At 34.9% G+C, this 16,098-nt stretch overlaps 1 protein-coding gene across 1 annotated transcript; it reads left to right on the top strand.

The window, feature by feature from the left end:
- Positions 1-9,705: 9,705 nt before the first annotated feature.
- Positions 9,706-12,252, top strand: LOC114165410. Its single transcript, XM_028050047.1, has 4 exons — positions 9,706-10,026; positions 10,297-10,666; positions 11,840-12,003; positions 12,076-12,252. The coding sequence occupies exons 1-4, from the start codon at positions 9,706-9,708 to the stop codon at positions 12,250-12,252; spliced, it is 1,032 nt and encodes a 343-aa protein (XP_027905848.1).
- The last annotated feature ends 3,846 nt before the right edge of the window (positions 12,253-16,098 follow it).

Raw genomic sequence — 16,098 nt, 5'->3', positions numbered from 1 at the left:
TATGTTTGTAAAAATTAAACTTCAAATCTCATTAAATAAACAAACATAATGCAAAATTAAAATTATCAAAACCAAAATCTAATCAATGAAAATTGAACACACACTATAATAGAAAAAAATTATCAAAATAGAGATAATGGTAGAATATAAGAGATAGAATAACAAATCCAAAACAACTATAGAGAGGCATGAATAATGTGTGACAACTTCCTGTCGACAAACCTGCACAAACAGTATTAAAACAAAACATATGAAAATGAAATATTAGTACAGTGAAGTAAGTAGAAGTGAATAACAAAGAAGATGAGTTGAAGGAAACACATAGAAAAACTAGTTAAATTTCTAAACACATAATTTGAAATCTAATTGAATGAAACAAAACAGTGCATAATTGGAAATTAATTACACAAACTAATCTAACATAACATAATTATCAATGTAGTGAAAAGAAATGTACAAGAGTTAGAAAAACGATATTGAAATGTGGATTGAAAAGTAGTAAATATCTTTCACTACTACTTCTTGACAAACCTGTAGAAATGGAAATAAACAAAAACAGATGAAAATCAAATGTTAGTACACTAGACTGGTAAGAAGATAATATAAAAGAGTATACATAGCAAACTGGTTATGTTTGTAAAAATTAAACTTCAAATACAAACATAATGCAAAATTAAAATTTCCAAAACCAAGATCTAATCAATGAAAATTAAACACACACTATAATAGAAAAAATTATCAAAATAGACATAACGGTAGAATATATGAGATAGAAAAACAAAACCAAAACAACTATAGAGAGGCATGAATAATGTGTGACAACTTCCTTTCGACAAACCTGCACAAACAGTATTAAAACAAAACATATGAAAATGAAATATTAGTACATTGAAATAAGGAGATGTGAATAACAAAGAAGATTAGTAGAAGGAAAGACATAGAAAAACTAGTTAAATTTCTAAAAACTAAACTTGAAATCAAATTGAATGAAACAAAATAGTGCATAACGAAAGTTAATAGTACAATAATATAGTCAATGGAAAATTAATTATACAAACTAATATAACATAACATAATTACCAGTGTAGAGAAAAGAAATGTATAACAATTAGAAAAATTTTATTGAAATGTTAATACCAACGTAGTAACAATCTTTCACTACTGCTTGTTGACAAAGCTGCTAAAATGGAATTAAACAAAAACATATGAAAATCAAATGTTAGAACACTAGAGTGGGTAAGAAGATATTAATAAAAGAGAAGACATAGCACAACTGGTTATGTTTGTAATAATTAAACTTCAAATCTTATAAAATAAATAAACATAATGCAAAATGAAAATTACCAAAACCAAAATCTAATCAATGAAAATTAAACACACACTATAATAGAAAAAAATTATCAAAATAGACATAACGGTAGAATATACGAGATAGAAAAACAAAACCAAAACATCTATAGAGAGGCATGAATATTGTGTGACAACTTCATGTTGACAAACCTGCACAAACAGTATTAAAACAAAACATATGAAAATGAAATATTAGTACACTGAAGTAAGGAGATGTGAATAACAAATAAGATTAGTAGAAGGAAACACATAGAAAAACTAGTTAAGTTTCAAAAAACATAATTTGAAATATAATTGAATGAAACAAAATAGTGCATAATGAAACTAAATAGAAAAATAATGTAATCAATGGAAAATTAATTACATAAACAAATGTAACATAACATAATTACCAATGTAGAGAAAAGAAATGTATAAGAGGTAGAAAATCGATATTGAAATGTGGATTCAAAAGTAGTAAATATCTTTCACTACTACTTGTTGACAAAGCTGTTGAAATGGAATTAAACAAAAACATATGAAAATCAAATGTTAGAACACTAGAGTGGGTAAGAAGATATTAATAAAAGAGAAGACATAGCACAACTGGTTATGTTTCTAATAATTAAACTTTAAATCTGATTAAATAAACCAACATAATGCAAAATGAAAATTACCAAAACCAAAATCGAATCAATGAAAATTAAACACACACTATAATAGAAAAAAATTATCAAAATAGACATAACGGTAGAATATATGAGATAGAAAAACAAAACCAAAACAACTATAGAGAGGCATGAATAATGTGTGACAACTTCTTGTCGACAAACCTGCATAAACAGTATTAAAACAAAACATGTGAAAATGAAATATTAGTACACTGAAGAAAGGAGAAGTGAATAACAAAGAAGATTAGGAGAAGGAAACACATAGTAAAACTAGTTAAGTTTCAAAAAACATAATTTGAAATCCAATTGAATGAAACAATGGAAAATTAATTACACAAACTAATGTAACATAACATAATTATCAATGTAGTGAAAAGAAATGTATAAGAGGTAGAAAAACGATATTGAAATGTGGATTCAAAAGTAGTAAATATCTTTCACTACTACTTCTTGAAAAACCTGTAGAAATGGAAATAAACAAAAACAGATGAAAATCAAATGTTTGTACACTAGAGTGGGTAAGAAGATATTAATAAAAGAGAAGACATAGCACAACTGGTTATGTTTGTAATATTTAAACTTCAAATCTGATTAAATAAACAAACATAATGCAAAAAAAAATTACCAAAACCAAAATCTAGACAATGAAAATTAAACACATACTACAATAGGAAACAATTATCAAGATAGACATAACGGTAGAATATAGGAGATAGAAAAACAAAACCAAAACGTCTATAGAGAGGCATGAATAATATGTGAAAACCTGCTGTTGACAAACCCGCACAAACCATTTTAAAACAAAACATATGAAAATGAAATATTAGTACATTGAAGTAAGGACATGTGAATAACAGAGAAGATTAGTAGAAGGAATCACATAGAAAAACTAGTTAAATTTCTAAAAACTAAAGTTGAAATCTAATTGAATGAAAATAAATAGAACAATAATGTAATAAATGAAATATTAAATACACAAAATATTGTAACATAACATAATTATCAATGTTGAGAAAAGAAATGTATGAGCGTTAGAAAAATGAAATTGAAATGTTCATACAAAAGTAGTAACAATCTTTCACTACTACTTGTAGACAAACTTGTAGAAATGGAATTAAACAAAAACAGATGAAAATAAAATTTAGTACACTAGAGTGGGTAAGAAGATATTAATAAAATAGAACACATAAGAAAAAAGGATATGTTAGTAAAAATTAAATTTAAAATTTGATTAAATGACACAAAATTGAGCAGAATGAAAATAACTAGAACAATAATCTAATTAATGAAAATGAACTACTCCATATAACATATCAAAATAATTAGATTAAAATATGTCTATGGTCCCGATTTTTTTTCAAAATAATGGATTTGGTCCCTCTATTTTTATAAGCCTCAATTAGGTCCATATTTTCAAGAAATGATATCAATCATTCCCTTTCTGTAAAATTGGGTTAAACGACTATGAGGACAGTGAATAGGTATGGCTTTGTCTAATTAAACAGTGATTAGGCAAATCAAATTACTGATGTCGATTATTCTTTTTTAATAATTAACATATACTTCAAATTAGGATTTTTCTAAGAAGGTGGAATAGACATTAGCATTTTGCAAAATTGAGATTTTCTTTTTGAAGGGAAATGGGATTAATGAATAATAAAATATTTAGGTATTCGGTGAATATGATCATCTCTGCGAACGTGTTAGATGGAATCGCGATTTCGTTGCAGTTGAAGGTTGAGGTGAGTAGATATTGTGGTCTCGATCTCCCATGGTGGACGATTTGCTTCTTGTTCATGGACCTCGACTCTTCTTCCAAAAGCTTTGGACTTTGCAATGAATTACCAAGGGGCTGTTTAAATAGGGTTGCATAGATGATGCGCTCCTCGTGCTTGACTAAATGCTTGAAAAGGATTCTGATTCCTCATGATGATTTCACGGCTGAAGTTGTTTTTGGAGTACTAGGGAAGAAGGAGCGCCATCGAAGAAGCTTTGTTGATAAAGAAATTGAGGGGTTGGTTACCATGATGTGTGAGCATGGGGTTTTCCTTAATGTGTTTAAGCTAACCCAAATGATAACAAAGATGTGCCGGCACTGAAACAATGGTGTGGCGTGGCAGGTTTTGCAGATTGGGTAGTGCAATTGCAGTTAAAGTTGCATCCTGTAAAGCACTGTTAGTTGGGTTGGGAAGGGAGAGGCACACTCAGTGAATGAATAAACTGATGGCGGATAAAGCCCAGTGTTGTGACCATTGGGATTATTGTTAATCAGTTGTGCAAAGCTAGGAAGATTTATGAGGCAATGAAGATGTTTGATAAGTTGAGAGCCAAAGCAGAAGGTAATTTCTAATATACATTAATTATCAAAAAACAATAATGCACATTAGTAATTTATTTGTCTGGTCATTGTTTAATGAGATAAAATCATGCCTATTCATTGTTCCTTACTAACCTAATTTAATAGCAAGGGCATGATTGATACAAATTTTCGATATTAGGGATCGAACTGAGACTTACAAAAATAGAAGGACCAAATCAATATTTTTGAACGAAAATGGGAACCAAAGACATAATTTAACGAAAAGTAGAGAAGAATAAATAAAAGAGTTAGAAAAACAAAACCACAACATTTGTAGAGAGACACCAATAATGTGTGACAACTACTTCTTAGCAAACCTGCATAAACATAATTAAGCCAAAAAAGATGAAAATGTAATGTTAGTACTTTGGTGTAAATTAGGAGATGTCAATAGAAGAGAAAATTAGCGGAAGGAAACATATGGAAAAATTAGTTAAGTTTGTAAAACAGTACCTAATAAAAATAACTGGAACAATAATGTCATCATAAAATAATTGATTACACAAATTGTTGCAACAAAATGAAATTATGAATGTAGAGAAAAGAACAGTAGAAGACTTAGAAAAAAAAAAGCAAGACATATGTACAGAGACAATAGTAATCTTTCACCACTTCTTGTTAACACACTTTGGAAGAGAAAATTAGTAGAAGTACACACTTCAAAAAACTAAAGTTAAAATATAATTGAATGAAACAAAATAGTGTTGAAGGAAAATGAATAGAACAATGATGTAATCAATGAAAATTAATTATACAAACTATCGTAACAGAAAAAAAATTATCAAACCAGAGAAAAGAAAAGTACTAGAGTTAGAAAAAATAAAATGAAAGTAGTCTTATAAAAAGCAATAACAATCTTTTACTACTGCTTCTCGACAAACATGCTAAAATGGAATTCACTAGGGTGAGTAAGGAGTTGTTAATAAAAGAGAAAAGTAGTAAAAGGAAACGCATAGCAATTTGTATAAACTAAAGTTAAAATCCGATTAAATAACACAAAAATAATTCAAAATGAAAATAACTTGAACAATAATCTGATTAATGAAAATAAAGTACTCACAAAACAGAGAAAAATAATAAATGTAGAGAAAAATAAAATAGAAGAGTTAGAAAAACAAAACCACAGCCATTGTAGAGAGGCAATGATAATGTATGACAATTACTTCTTAACAAACCTCCAGAAACATAGTTAAGCCAAAACAAATGATAGCTCTCAACCCTATAGATGTGACAAATTTTTTTATCAATATTAATAGAAAAATAATCAGAATCGTTAAACAAAAATTAATATTTATCAGAAAAATAAAAAGAAAAAATATAGTAATTATATACTAGTTCAAACATTAATTGAATATTTTCTAAACAAATAAAATAAAATAAAAATTAAACTACGAAAAATTTCGTACAGGAAAATGAAAATAAAAAATAAAATAACAGTTACATCAGTTCAAATAATAATTGTTTTTTTACGAAATAAAAAAAATCACTAAATATAACAAAAATAAATTGATTTAAACAGTAATTGGTTAAGGAAATAAAAAATCTATATGGCATTGTAAAATTCTAATATATATAATATTATTAAAAGTAAACAAAGAATCGACATTCCTCCCTCTTACCTCTTCTCCGCCACTTTCACTGTGCCTAACGATTACTTCCTCGTATCAGTATCGCGACGTGACCACATCACTCTCATAATTTTCCCATTCAACAACGTATGATCTTAGTTTTGATTGCACGAATTGCTATGACAAACACCATTTCAGTAACACGATCTCAAAGATCTGGATCAACACACCTTTATCGTTCTCTTTCATTCAAGCAACGTGTTTATATATAATGTCATAACAAGAAATTAATTAAGTTAGAAATATACGAAGATCAAGATTTCAAGAAAAGAAAATAGAGCACAATTGCGTCAAACCTAAACGAAGAAAACATGAATGGAGACGAAACGCACAGGAGGACAAACAAAGTTGACCTAACCATAACAGAGGGATTTACCGGTGGAGGAGTCTTTGCGGACGCGGACGCGGACGCAGTTAAGGCTCTTGAACTCAGAATGCATCAATTAGGTGGCTGTCGGAGACGCGCCAGAATGGAGGTCGCCAACGCGTAGGGCACGCCGGAGAGGCGGCGACCGACGGAGGAACCGCCGTGGATAAATTTGTCGATTGAAAGAGTAAGGAAAGAGAAGGTGCCACCTTAAGGGATTGTTCTTGTGTTCTGTGAAACGGAACAAGAAAACGTTAGTGGTGAGGTGAGTGAGAGAGGAAAGAAGAGGGAAAGAGTGTGATACCATTTGAGACCAAGACAGAGAATCGGAGAGACAAAGAGACAGAGAGTGATGTTGGTGTGTTTGTGCGTACGAGAGTCATTGAGTGTAAGAGGATTCCGCATGCTAGCCGTTAGGTACTAATAAACCATCATCTCCATCCCACACGCGCCTTGCTTGAGTGTCTCCCACACTCTTCATCTCTTTGCAATTTTCCATCATTTGTTATTTAGGGAAATTCGCGCCTCATCAACCAAACTCAATGCCTTTTGGATAAGTTTACCCCATTATTTTTTTTTAAATAAAATATTCAAACTATACATAAATCTATTTACTGCAAACTTTGCACAGGTTTTATCTTATTGTTGGTAGAATATGTGACCGTTGGACTGTTAGGGATTATTATCTCTACTTTGTAATTAACTATTACCGTGTCAAATAGATAGTTATATAGTTTTCCTTTATATTATTTTACCAAACATATTTAATCAGTGAGTTTCATACGAGAAGAAACAAACATAACATTTTGATTTTGGTAATGATGATTAATGGAGTGCATTTAGAAAATAATGGTTATTAATAATGGTAGTAGTAGATACGTAGTTATGTGTCTGTAGTTAGAAATATAGTATATTTTTAGGTTAAGGAAGAAAGAGTTATCTTGGACGAAGCATCTCAACAATGCATTAAAATGTATTGTATTTGAATTGTTTGTAATTAAATTCTCTTCATTTTCTAAATAACTTGTTTGGATAAAGAAATTAAAATACCTTACATTTTAATTTTTTGTTTGGATAAATAATTGAATTTCTTGTGAGATAAAATTTCATTTTAACAACATTTATTTTAGGCTTGATGTAACGTCCCATTTAAATTATAATATAATTAAATGAAACATTACACAAAATAGTACTAGAAACAAGGTCCTGGAGTAAAGCAGCTACTCCTTATAGTTAACCAACGAAAAAATAATTGAACTAGGGCACACCACGATGCCAATAGACCAGTAAAGAAAAGAGTCAATAGTAATTCAAAATATAACCCAAAAGTAAGACGCTACATGGGCCATAGCCCTAGAGAAAAGCCCAAACAAACGAAAATCCAGTACGAGCAAACTATGCAGCGGAATCATCCCTTCCCTGTTGACCTCGAGTACCTCTCGTATCTGCTCACATCAATAAATTGATGATCATCGCAAAGGTAGAAGAACTACATACAAAGCAACCAAACAAGCAAACAGGGTAAGCTAGAGTAGAAATAGTTTATCATGCAGTCACATGCTATTACACAATCCAAGCAGTATTTATCAACCAATCATGTTATGACTTCTCAAGCAATACACTAGACTCAGACTCGACTCATCCGGATTACATATAATCTAGTCAGATGCAGCGGATGCTTGCACTTGTAGTGGATTATCCTGCTCACCCCCGAGCTGCTTACCCTCAAGCGAAGTGTTATAAGTGTTACAATGTCTCAAACCCCCACGCATAAGGTTAGCCCTTAATGAGTTTCGGGCCTCCTACTACTCTCACCACAAGATTCAGTTCGCTCTATGTGAGACTAACTGACTCCTTAGAGCGTTAGGATGCAACCTTACCTTGAATCCTTACCAAATTATATAGATGGGGCACCACCATGAACTCCCACTAACAGGGATCATAGAATTACCTCCCAACCACTGAAGCACGACCATGAGGTCTCACCTAGAGGCCCATGGAATTACGCACTGAGTTTGGCTTCTGAGCGAAAGGTGGTCTCACCCAGGCGACTAAGGCTCGCACAAGCGAGGGTTCGAGGTGGTTTTTGTGCGAAGTGCTCGCTCAGGCGAGGTAACCTAGCTAAGCGAGATGAACTTGAGAGCTTAGGCGAAAACTGGAAGCTTAAGCTAGGGATGGACGTATTGGGTGATTAAAGTCAATCGATTATGCTGTATTGGTTTGATTGGGGGTTAAATTGTGATGCGTGGTCTATAAGGCTTTGGTGATACCTTAAAGGTAGGTTTTGTTGGTGTTCCTTGAGTTGTGGCTTGGAACGTATCCATTGAGTTATGGCTCGGGATAGGGGTTAAGCACGTGGCATTCTCTGAGTTGTGGCTCAGAATGACGTCCCTTGAGTTGTGGCTTAGGATAGCGGATGAACACGAGGAACTCTTGAGTTGTGGCTCGGGTTGGCGAGTGTTGCCGGTGTGAGTGTGCTGGTTGTGGCCAGTACGGATGGGTTCAAATGGATTGCCCTCCTCAATTTTTTAGCTGACGAGTTTTGTAATCTTGGGATGCTACGAACTATGTTCGTATTGGGAATTCCACCTGGCGTTACGGTGTGTGATCCATAGCATGGTTTCCCGCATGTGCTCTATCGGTTGTGGCCGATAGGTATGACAAGTGACATCTTGAGGTACTCACTAGAGGATGTAGAATACGGTTAACATGGTTGTGGCCATGTCGAAGAAAAGGATGAGGTTCCTTTGAGGCGAAATGATATCAAACATGGTTGTGGCAATGTAGGATGAAAGAAGGGTTTTCTTTTGATGTGTTTTGTTATATGTATATTTGATATATATGTGGTTATTATATTAGCTCACCCTATTTGCTTGTGTTTTGCGATGATCGTGTACACGGTGCACGTGAGCAGAGGATATTGCAGGTGGAGCTGGTGAGACTTAGAGCCGGAGCGGGGCTAGTCGGGGATGAAAAGATTTATCTGCAGTTGTTAATGTTTTTGGTTTTCAGTGATTTGTAAATTCTCACTTTATCAGATTTTGGTTATTTATTGGAGTTTATAATTATAATTATGAATTGAGGTATTTCATTAAGTGTGTATTAAAGTTTTAAATTTCCATTTGTTTTTTGGGAAATGAGGTTATTTATATTTTCTTTATAATATTATTTAAAATCATAATATCCGGTCGGGATGTTACATTTGGTATCAGAGCTTTGTTTTCAAAATGATTTTATGGGATCTGTGGGGAGTGAGTTTATCGTGTTTCGTTTGCGAGACAATTTTGAGTTATGATTGTTAACTACTTTTGTGTAAGTCTTAACCGAAGCTGTTTGATGTGAACAGTGTATATGTGGCGTGCTCAAGCTATTGTAAACAGGCGGGGGAGGAATAATGTCGAGGCTGATGAGATGCAGCCCATTGCAGCGCAACCTAGAGCCGTGGTAGCACCCACTCGGCTAGTGACGATGGAGGACTTCAAGAGGCACAAGCCCTCAAAATTTACGGGCAAATCCACTCTTGATGAGGCAGATGCTTCGCTTAGAGAGTGTGAGAAGATCTGTAGGGTGATAGAGTGCACTGATGCACAGAAGCTGCCTTTCGTCACCTTCCTGCTGGTGGCAGATGTAGAATACTGGTGGGTGGGCATGCAACAGCTGATGCAGACCTGGGCATAGGAGGTTACCTGGACTTCCTTCAGGACGAGGTTCCGAGAAAAATACTTTCCCGACAGTGCGAGGCATGAAAGGGAAGCATAATTCCTCACATTTCAGCAGGGGAACCTGATTGTGCAGACATACATAGACATGTTTGAGTACCTAACGAGGTTCTATTCGCCCTCTGTCACCGAGGAGTGAAGGTGCAGAAAATATGAGGGCGGACTGAAACATGAGTTGCGCTGATTCATAGTACCACAACGGATCAGGGAGTTTCCTGTTTAGGTGGAGCAGGCCAAGGCAGTTGAGCAGTTGGAGATGGGGCCCAGTAGAGTGGCTCGACCTCAGAAGAACACCATCGACTCACGACAGCAGAAGAAGTCGTATAACAGACCACAGTCTTCGGCTAGGAAACTACAGTGTTATAACTGTGGTGGGAAGCACCTCATGAGGGATTGTCCAAAACCCTCTAGCAGCTTGGGTGGTGGTAGTAGCATTGGCAAGTGCTATCTTTGTGATCAAATGGGGCATTTTGCACGTCACTACCCTAACAAGAAACCAGTTGGAGGTGTGCCAGCCAAGAAACCAGTAGGAGATCGGCCTAGAGCACAAAGTCGTGTTTTTGCCCTAATGACCACTGAGGCTACTCAGTCAGGTAATTTGTGTAGTCTACTTGTTTATTGTTTAATCATGAGGTTGTTGTGTTGTATGACTCAGGAGCTACGAATGAAGGATTATCTTGTTCCTTTTTAAGATTATTGAATATGGTGTGAGTTGATTAAGAAAGCTAAGTGAAATCCCCACTGAAAATTAAGATAGCAAGCTATCTAGATGTGAAGGTTCCTTTCACAAAGCTCAAGAGAAGAAGATGATGGATTGATTCAAAACAAAAAGAAAATGGAAAGCACATAAACCATAAAAAACCAAGAAAAATTAAAGGAAGAAGAAAACAGAAAATGAAAAGGAAAGAAATGGTAAAAATGTGAGAAGCACGCCACTACAAGGCTAGGCTAGAAGCCATGGCAACCTTGAAGATGAGTGGATGTGTGCCGCCACTTGCTATGCAAGATAAGGCTTAAAAGTATTCACTCCCAAGGGAGGAAACTCTCACAAATGGTTGAGCCACAAGAGTGTTTTTACTTCAAAATCTTCAACCCTTTTACATGTCTAGGAGCACCCCTTATATAGAAGAGTTTAGGGGCCTCTAAGCAAATAAAAGATACCTAAGGATGTCTCTACAAAAACCTAACCCTAGCTTCTAGAAACTAAGTCAAATAAGGTTACAAAAAATGAGAGACAAAAGAGCTAACTATGGTGTGTGCAAGACTAATTTCGTTCTAGCACAAAAGGAGACAAAGAATGTGTCTCATATGTCTCCAAAAAGTGGCCAAAGTGTGCTAAAAACAAAAGAGACCAAAGGTACATAGGTACACTTGCTTAATGCCTTTTACTTTATGCTTTATGCCTTTGCTTTACTCTCTCCTCCACATCATTTATGCTCCCCAATCACCATGCGCCACCTAGCATTGCTTTCTTACTCCTAATTAACCTACAAAGCAAATAAACATAGATTAGCATGTTGGCTTAAGTCAAGTCAACTATAGTCAACAAGTCAAACCTAGTCAAAGGTCAACAAGTCAACTAAAGTTGATTCAACTAAGTCAACTTTGGGAATCAAAAATAACAAACACAAATGAAAGAGATGAAGGATTAGTGAACTTCCTTTCTAAACATGCTTAGTCTTCTTAAGCATGTGCCTCCATCCTTGGTTGTAGTCAATCCTTCATCATCCAATGAATGTGTGAGGTTGTTGTGTTGTATGACTCAGGAGCTACCCATTCATTCGTATCCAATGAATGTGTGAGGAGGCTCGGTCTAGTGATGCGAGAGTTAGGGTGCGAGTTGATAGTTGCAACACCAACGTCTGGCAAGGTATCCACCACGCCTATTTGTGTTGGATGCCCTTTAGAGGTGGCAGGCCACAGGTTCAAGGTGAATCTCATCTGCTTGCCAATGGAATGGTTGGATGTGATTCTGGGGCTAGAATTGATATCATCTAACTAGGCAGTGAAGGAGATTGAAGCTGGAGCTACTTGTTTTATGATACTGGCTCAGACAAAAAGGAAGAGTATTGAGGAACAAATTAGCATGATTCCAATGGTCGATGGATATGCGGATGTGTTTCCAGACGAGATACCTGAGTTGCCACCGAGTAGGGATGTTGATTTCACTATTAATTGAATTTTATTCTGAAAAGAATGATTTAATTAGGATTTGTGAAATTTAAGCTTTTTGAGCTTGTGAAATAAAAAATTTCTTAAAAAGTGCTTTTTAGTTGCATAAATTTTTGGATATTCTAATATTTGTTAATGCATCTGAAGTTAAGATTAAGTTCATTTAAAATGTAAAAATAAATTGATTAAAGTTACAAACACCTCTAGAATAAGGCACAAATCAACAAATTTCGGAAAATTCGGCTCTATACCCGATAATTTACTTATACACTCCCATTTTTTCAAAAATTGGCTACAAAATCAGGTTTCACTATTTAACATCTCTATTTTTTTCTATTTTCACCCCTCTTAGACTCATATAAATAAGCCTAGCCAGGAAATGCCACGTGGCACTATCCTACACTCATATCTTTCTAATCATATCTTGTTGCGTGATCTTACACACAAATATGCACTAATCATAGGATGTCACATGTCCACCATGCCATTGCGCTACGACAAGCCACCCATCAATACGATACAAATCGGAACACCAAAGAAAACAAGTTCGAAATCACAAACCTAAACATGCTAGAAATCGCTTATTGTGTCACAAACCAGATTTGAAATGCGAGTCACCTGCCACAAACCCAAAACAATTGAACCATGCACATAAGAACCACGACAATGCAATTCTATAGGTAATTTCTTGTGTGTTTTAAATTCACAAGTTATTTCTTGAAATGAATTTATAAATATATTTTTATACTAATATTTTTTTAAGAAATTTCACAAAAAAAAAATTATGTCTTTGCTCCAACCACAGCAACAAAAAAATGCTTCTGATGTAATAGGGCCTAACTCTCTCGTTCAGCCCAGTAGAGTGAATCTCATCAACACTCCAAATGATCAATTTTTTTTTTGAGTCTAGTGGTACCTCCTTTATTTCTTGCACTAACACACACCACACCTCTTACACCAATTACAATGTCCCCTGGATCATAGATTCAGGAGCAACAGATCATGTTGCATCTTCTCTTAATTATTTTTCAAATTATTCTAACATTAAACCTGTACAAATAAGTTTACCTGATAAGTCCATTGTTAGTGCCCATATATCTGGAACAATAATTTTTTCTCCCGAATTTATCATTCACAATGTTTTGTTTGTTCCGATTTTTCATTTTAATCTTTTATCCATATCCAAACTCATATTGACTCATAAATATATTCTCATCTTTCATGATTTTTTTTTTTTGCACTACATTGGGGATGATTGGTTTGGCTAATCTTCAACAAAGTCTATATCATCTGCAAGTCAACAAAGAAGCCAAGGTTCTTTCAACAAACAAACCTTCCATTAATGAAAGTGCTACCAATATCATTTCAAACTCCAACCTTTGTCATTATAGATTAGGACATCTCTCGGGAAACCGATTAAATATCTTATGTGAACAATGTAAGACCCGAGAAAATTAAATAGTTAATTTAATAATTATTTAATAAATGCGGGTAATAGAAGCCTTTAAGGCATTTAATGCGGAGTGCTATAACGTGGAAAAATACTACCTGAACTATTTGAAAGTACTTAATTGTGTGAGAGGACTTGGGTTCAAGTCCTATGTATACCAATTGTGTCTTATTTTAATCTGTGCATTATTTTGTTGATATATTTTAATGTGAGTAGTGATAATGTAATCCTAAAATTATAGGAATTATAGGAATTATCACAAAACATGATTGGTTGAATTGGTTATGCACTTGAATGGTGATTGAGTGGTTATGGGTTCAAACTTTGTTAAGAACAAAACTAAACTTCTTTTTGCCAAACTTCCTTTTTGGGCATGGATATGAAAGGGTTTTGGAACCCTAGCAGATAGTGTAGAGGCAACTTAGGGGCTGGAAAACACTAGGTTAATACTCATTGAATGTCCTTAATCATCATTTTTTTTACTTAAAATTCGTTTTAATGAATTAAAGGGTAATTAAGAGAGAATTCATCCTAAGAGAGAAGGGAATTAGAGAAAGAAGTGCTGCATTTTTTCGTGTGAGGGTTAGGTAGAGCTTTTCCAGAGTAATTCGTATTGTGTGGAGCAAAGAATTGGAGTGAAAACCCTTGTTGGAGAGGGAACAAAGGCAAGGGAGCTTGGTTAAAGACACACACACACACACACACACACTCAAATTCGAATTTGAGCGATGATTCAAAGTAAGGAGAGTTGTTTTTGTATGGTTTTTTTCGTATTTGATGTATTGTGGTAGGATATGATTGAATGTTTGAGAAATTCTCTTGTTCTCCCTGATTCTCGAAGGTTTCTGGGGTTCTGCCCAGAAATCGCTTGATAGTGGCTCATGTGCCGTCATGCGGCACATCTTGTCTAGCCAATTTTATGGGTTATGGTATGAACCACCTGGCGGTGAAAGGGGTTCTGCTAGGCGACGTGCAACGGATGTGTGTCCTCTTCGTTTTTTTTTTTTAAATATTGTGCTTGGATAATCCTCTAGTTAGGCTGCTATATTCCTATAATTGCTTGAGAATGACATTCTGTTATTGTTGTGCTGATTATGTGTTAAATTGGAGTTGGAAAGCATGAAAGGGGCATATTACCCTAGTTAAATGAACCTGAATCCTTGGCATAAGAATAAGCAATGATGAATCAAGGATTTTGATGATAGGCTTTGTGTACGTGTGGGGAAATTGGGAAGGTTTTGTAATACTGTTGTATTTGGGGATGATTGGAGTGAAGTTTAAATCAGGGGATGGCTAGGTGCTTGAAAACCTTGGGATTTCTTACCAGGTTCTGATGTGTCGCCTGGCGGCGTCTTACTGGCTGCCAGGCGATGGCGGTGCGAGATTGCCATTTTTGGTTTTTTCGGGGAGTGTTTGACAGTGTGACTCTTGAAGATGGAATTGAACAGGAATTAAAATTGTAGTATGGGGTTTTCAGTAATATAGGGGTCAATTACAATATAAAGATATGATGAGAATAAGAGGAAGAAATCATATAAAGAAAATTGATGTGGTATATAGCAACACGGGGGTTTTGGTGGTTCAATTAGATGGAGGTAAGAAGAGAGGGGGGCTGTAAGGCATTAGGAATTGGTCGAGGATTAGAATGCTGCAGTGTATGGAATTGGGAACCATGAGCTCTTGGTGAGGCAATCATATAGGTATTGGAAAGTGACTAAGTGTTGGATAATATGAAAATGGGTGAACAAGTAAGTGTAAATTAAGGATGGGCAGTCTTTGTTGTGTGTGGTATGCAATAAGAGATTAGTAATATCTGTATGTAGAATTAGACTTGCATTAAGGGGATGAAAAATGGTAATACATACAGTTATTCGTGTGGAATTCTATGAAAGGTATTTAAAACTATAGGAAGGAAAGTTTTATTCATTACAGTGCAGTATAATTGGAATGCCTGACTTAAGATATTGGATTGTTGGTCATTACCATAGGCATGGATGTAATTACTATACTATGATAAAGCCCTTGGCAACTTAGAAACCTTGAATAGATGGATTGACAATTCTAAAGTATAGGTGCATGAACATATGAGAGTTGCAGACTACCCATAGTGTAACCTGGGTAGAGGAGTGTCTATTTGAATATTTGGGAGTAGATTATACTGCAAGTCAGACCATTTGAGGTGCTAAAACTAGTAGATTTCTGCTACTGAGATGGCGCCTAACGGCACAAGTGTGTGCGTCAGTCGATAAGCGTACCAGGGGGGTTACTGTCACGCGTGCGCTTGGCAGTAGGGTGTGGTCCGCCAGGCGATAGACTTCAAACAGAGGGTTCGCAATGACCTGGCGCCTTGCGACAAAGGCATTCCGCCAGGTGGTCTGGGTAGATTTTGCCTGGCGGCACTTA

The sequence above is a fragment of the Vigna unguiculata genome, chromosome 10 (genome assembly GCF_004118075.2).
Source record: "Vigna unguiculata cultivar IT97K-499-35 chromosome 10, ASM411807v1, whole genome shotgun sequence".
NCBI lineage: Eukaryota > Viridiplantae > Streptophyta > Magnoliopsida > Fabales > Fabaceae > Vigna > Vigna unguiculata.
The sequence above is the reverse complement of the archived record's forward strand: the minus strand, read 5'-3'. Positions and strand labels throughout refer to the sequence as shown.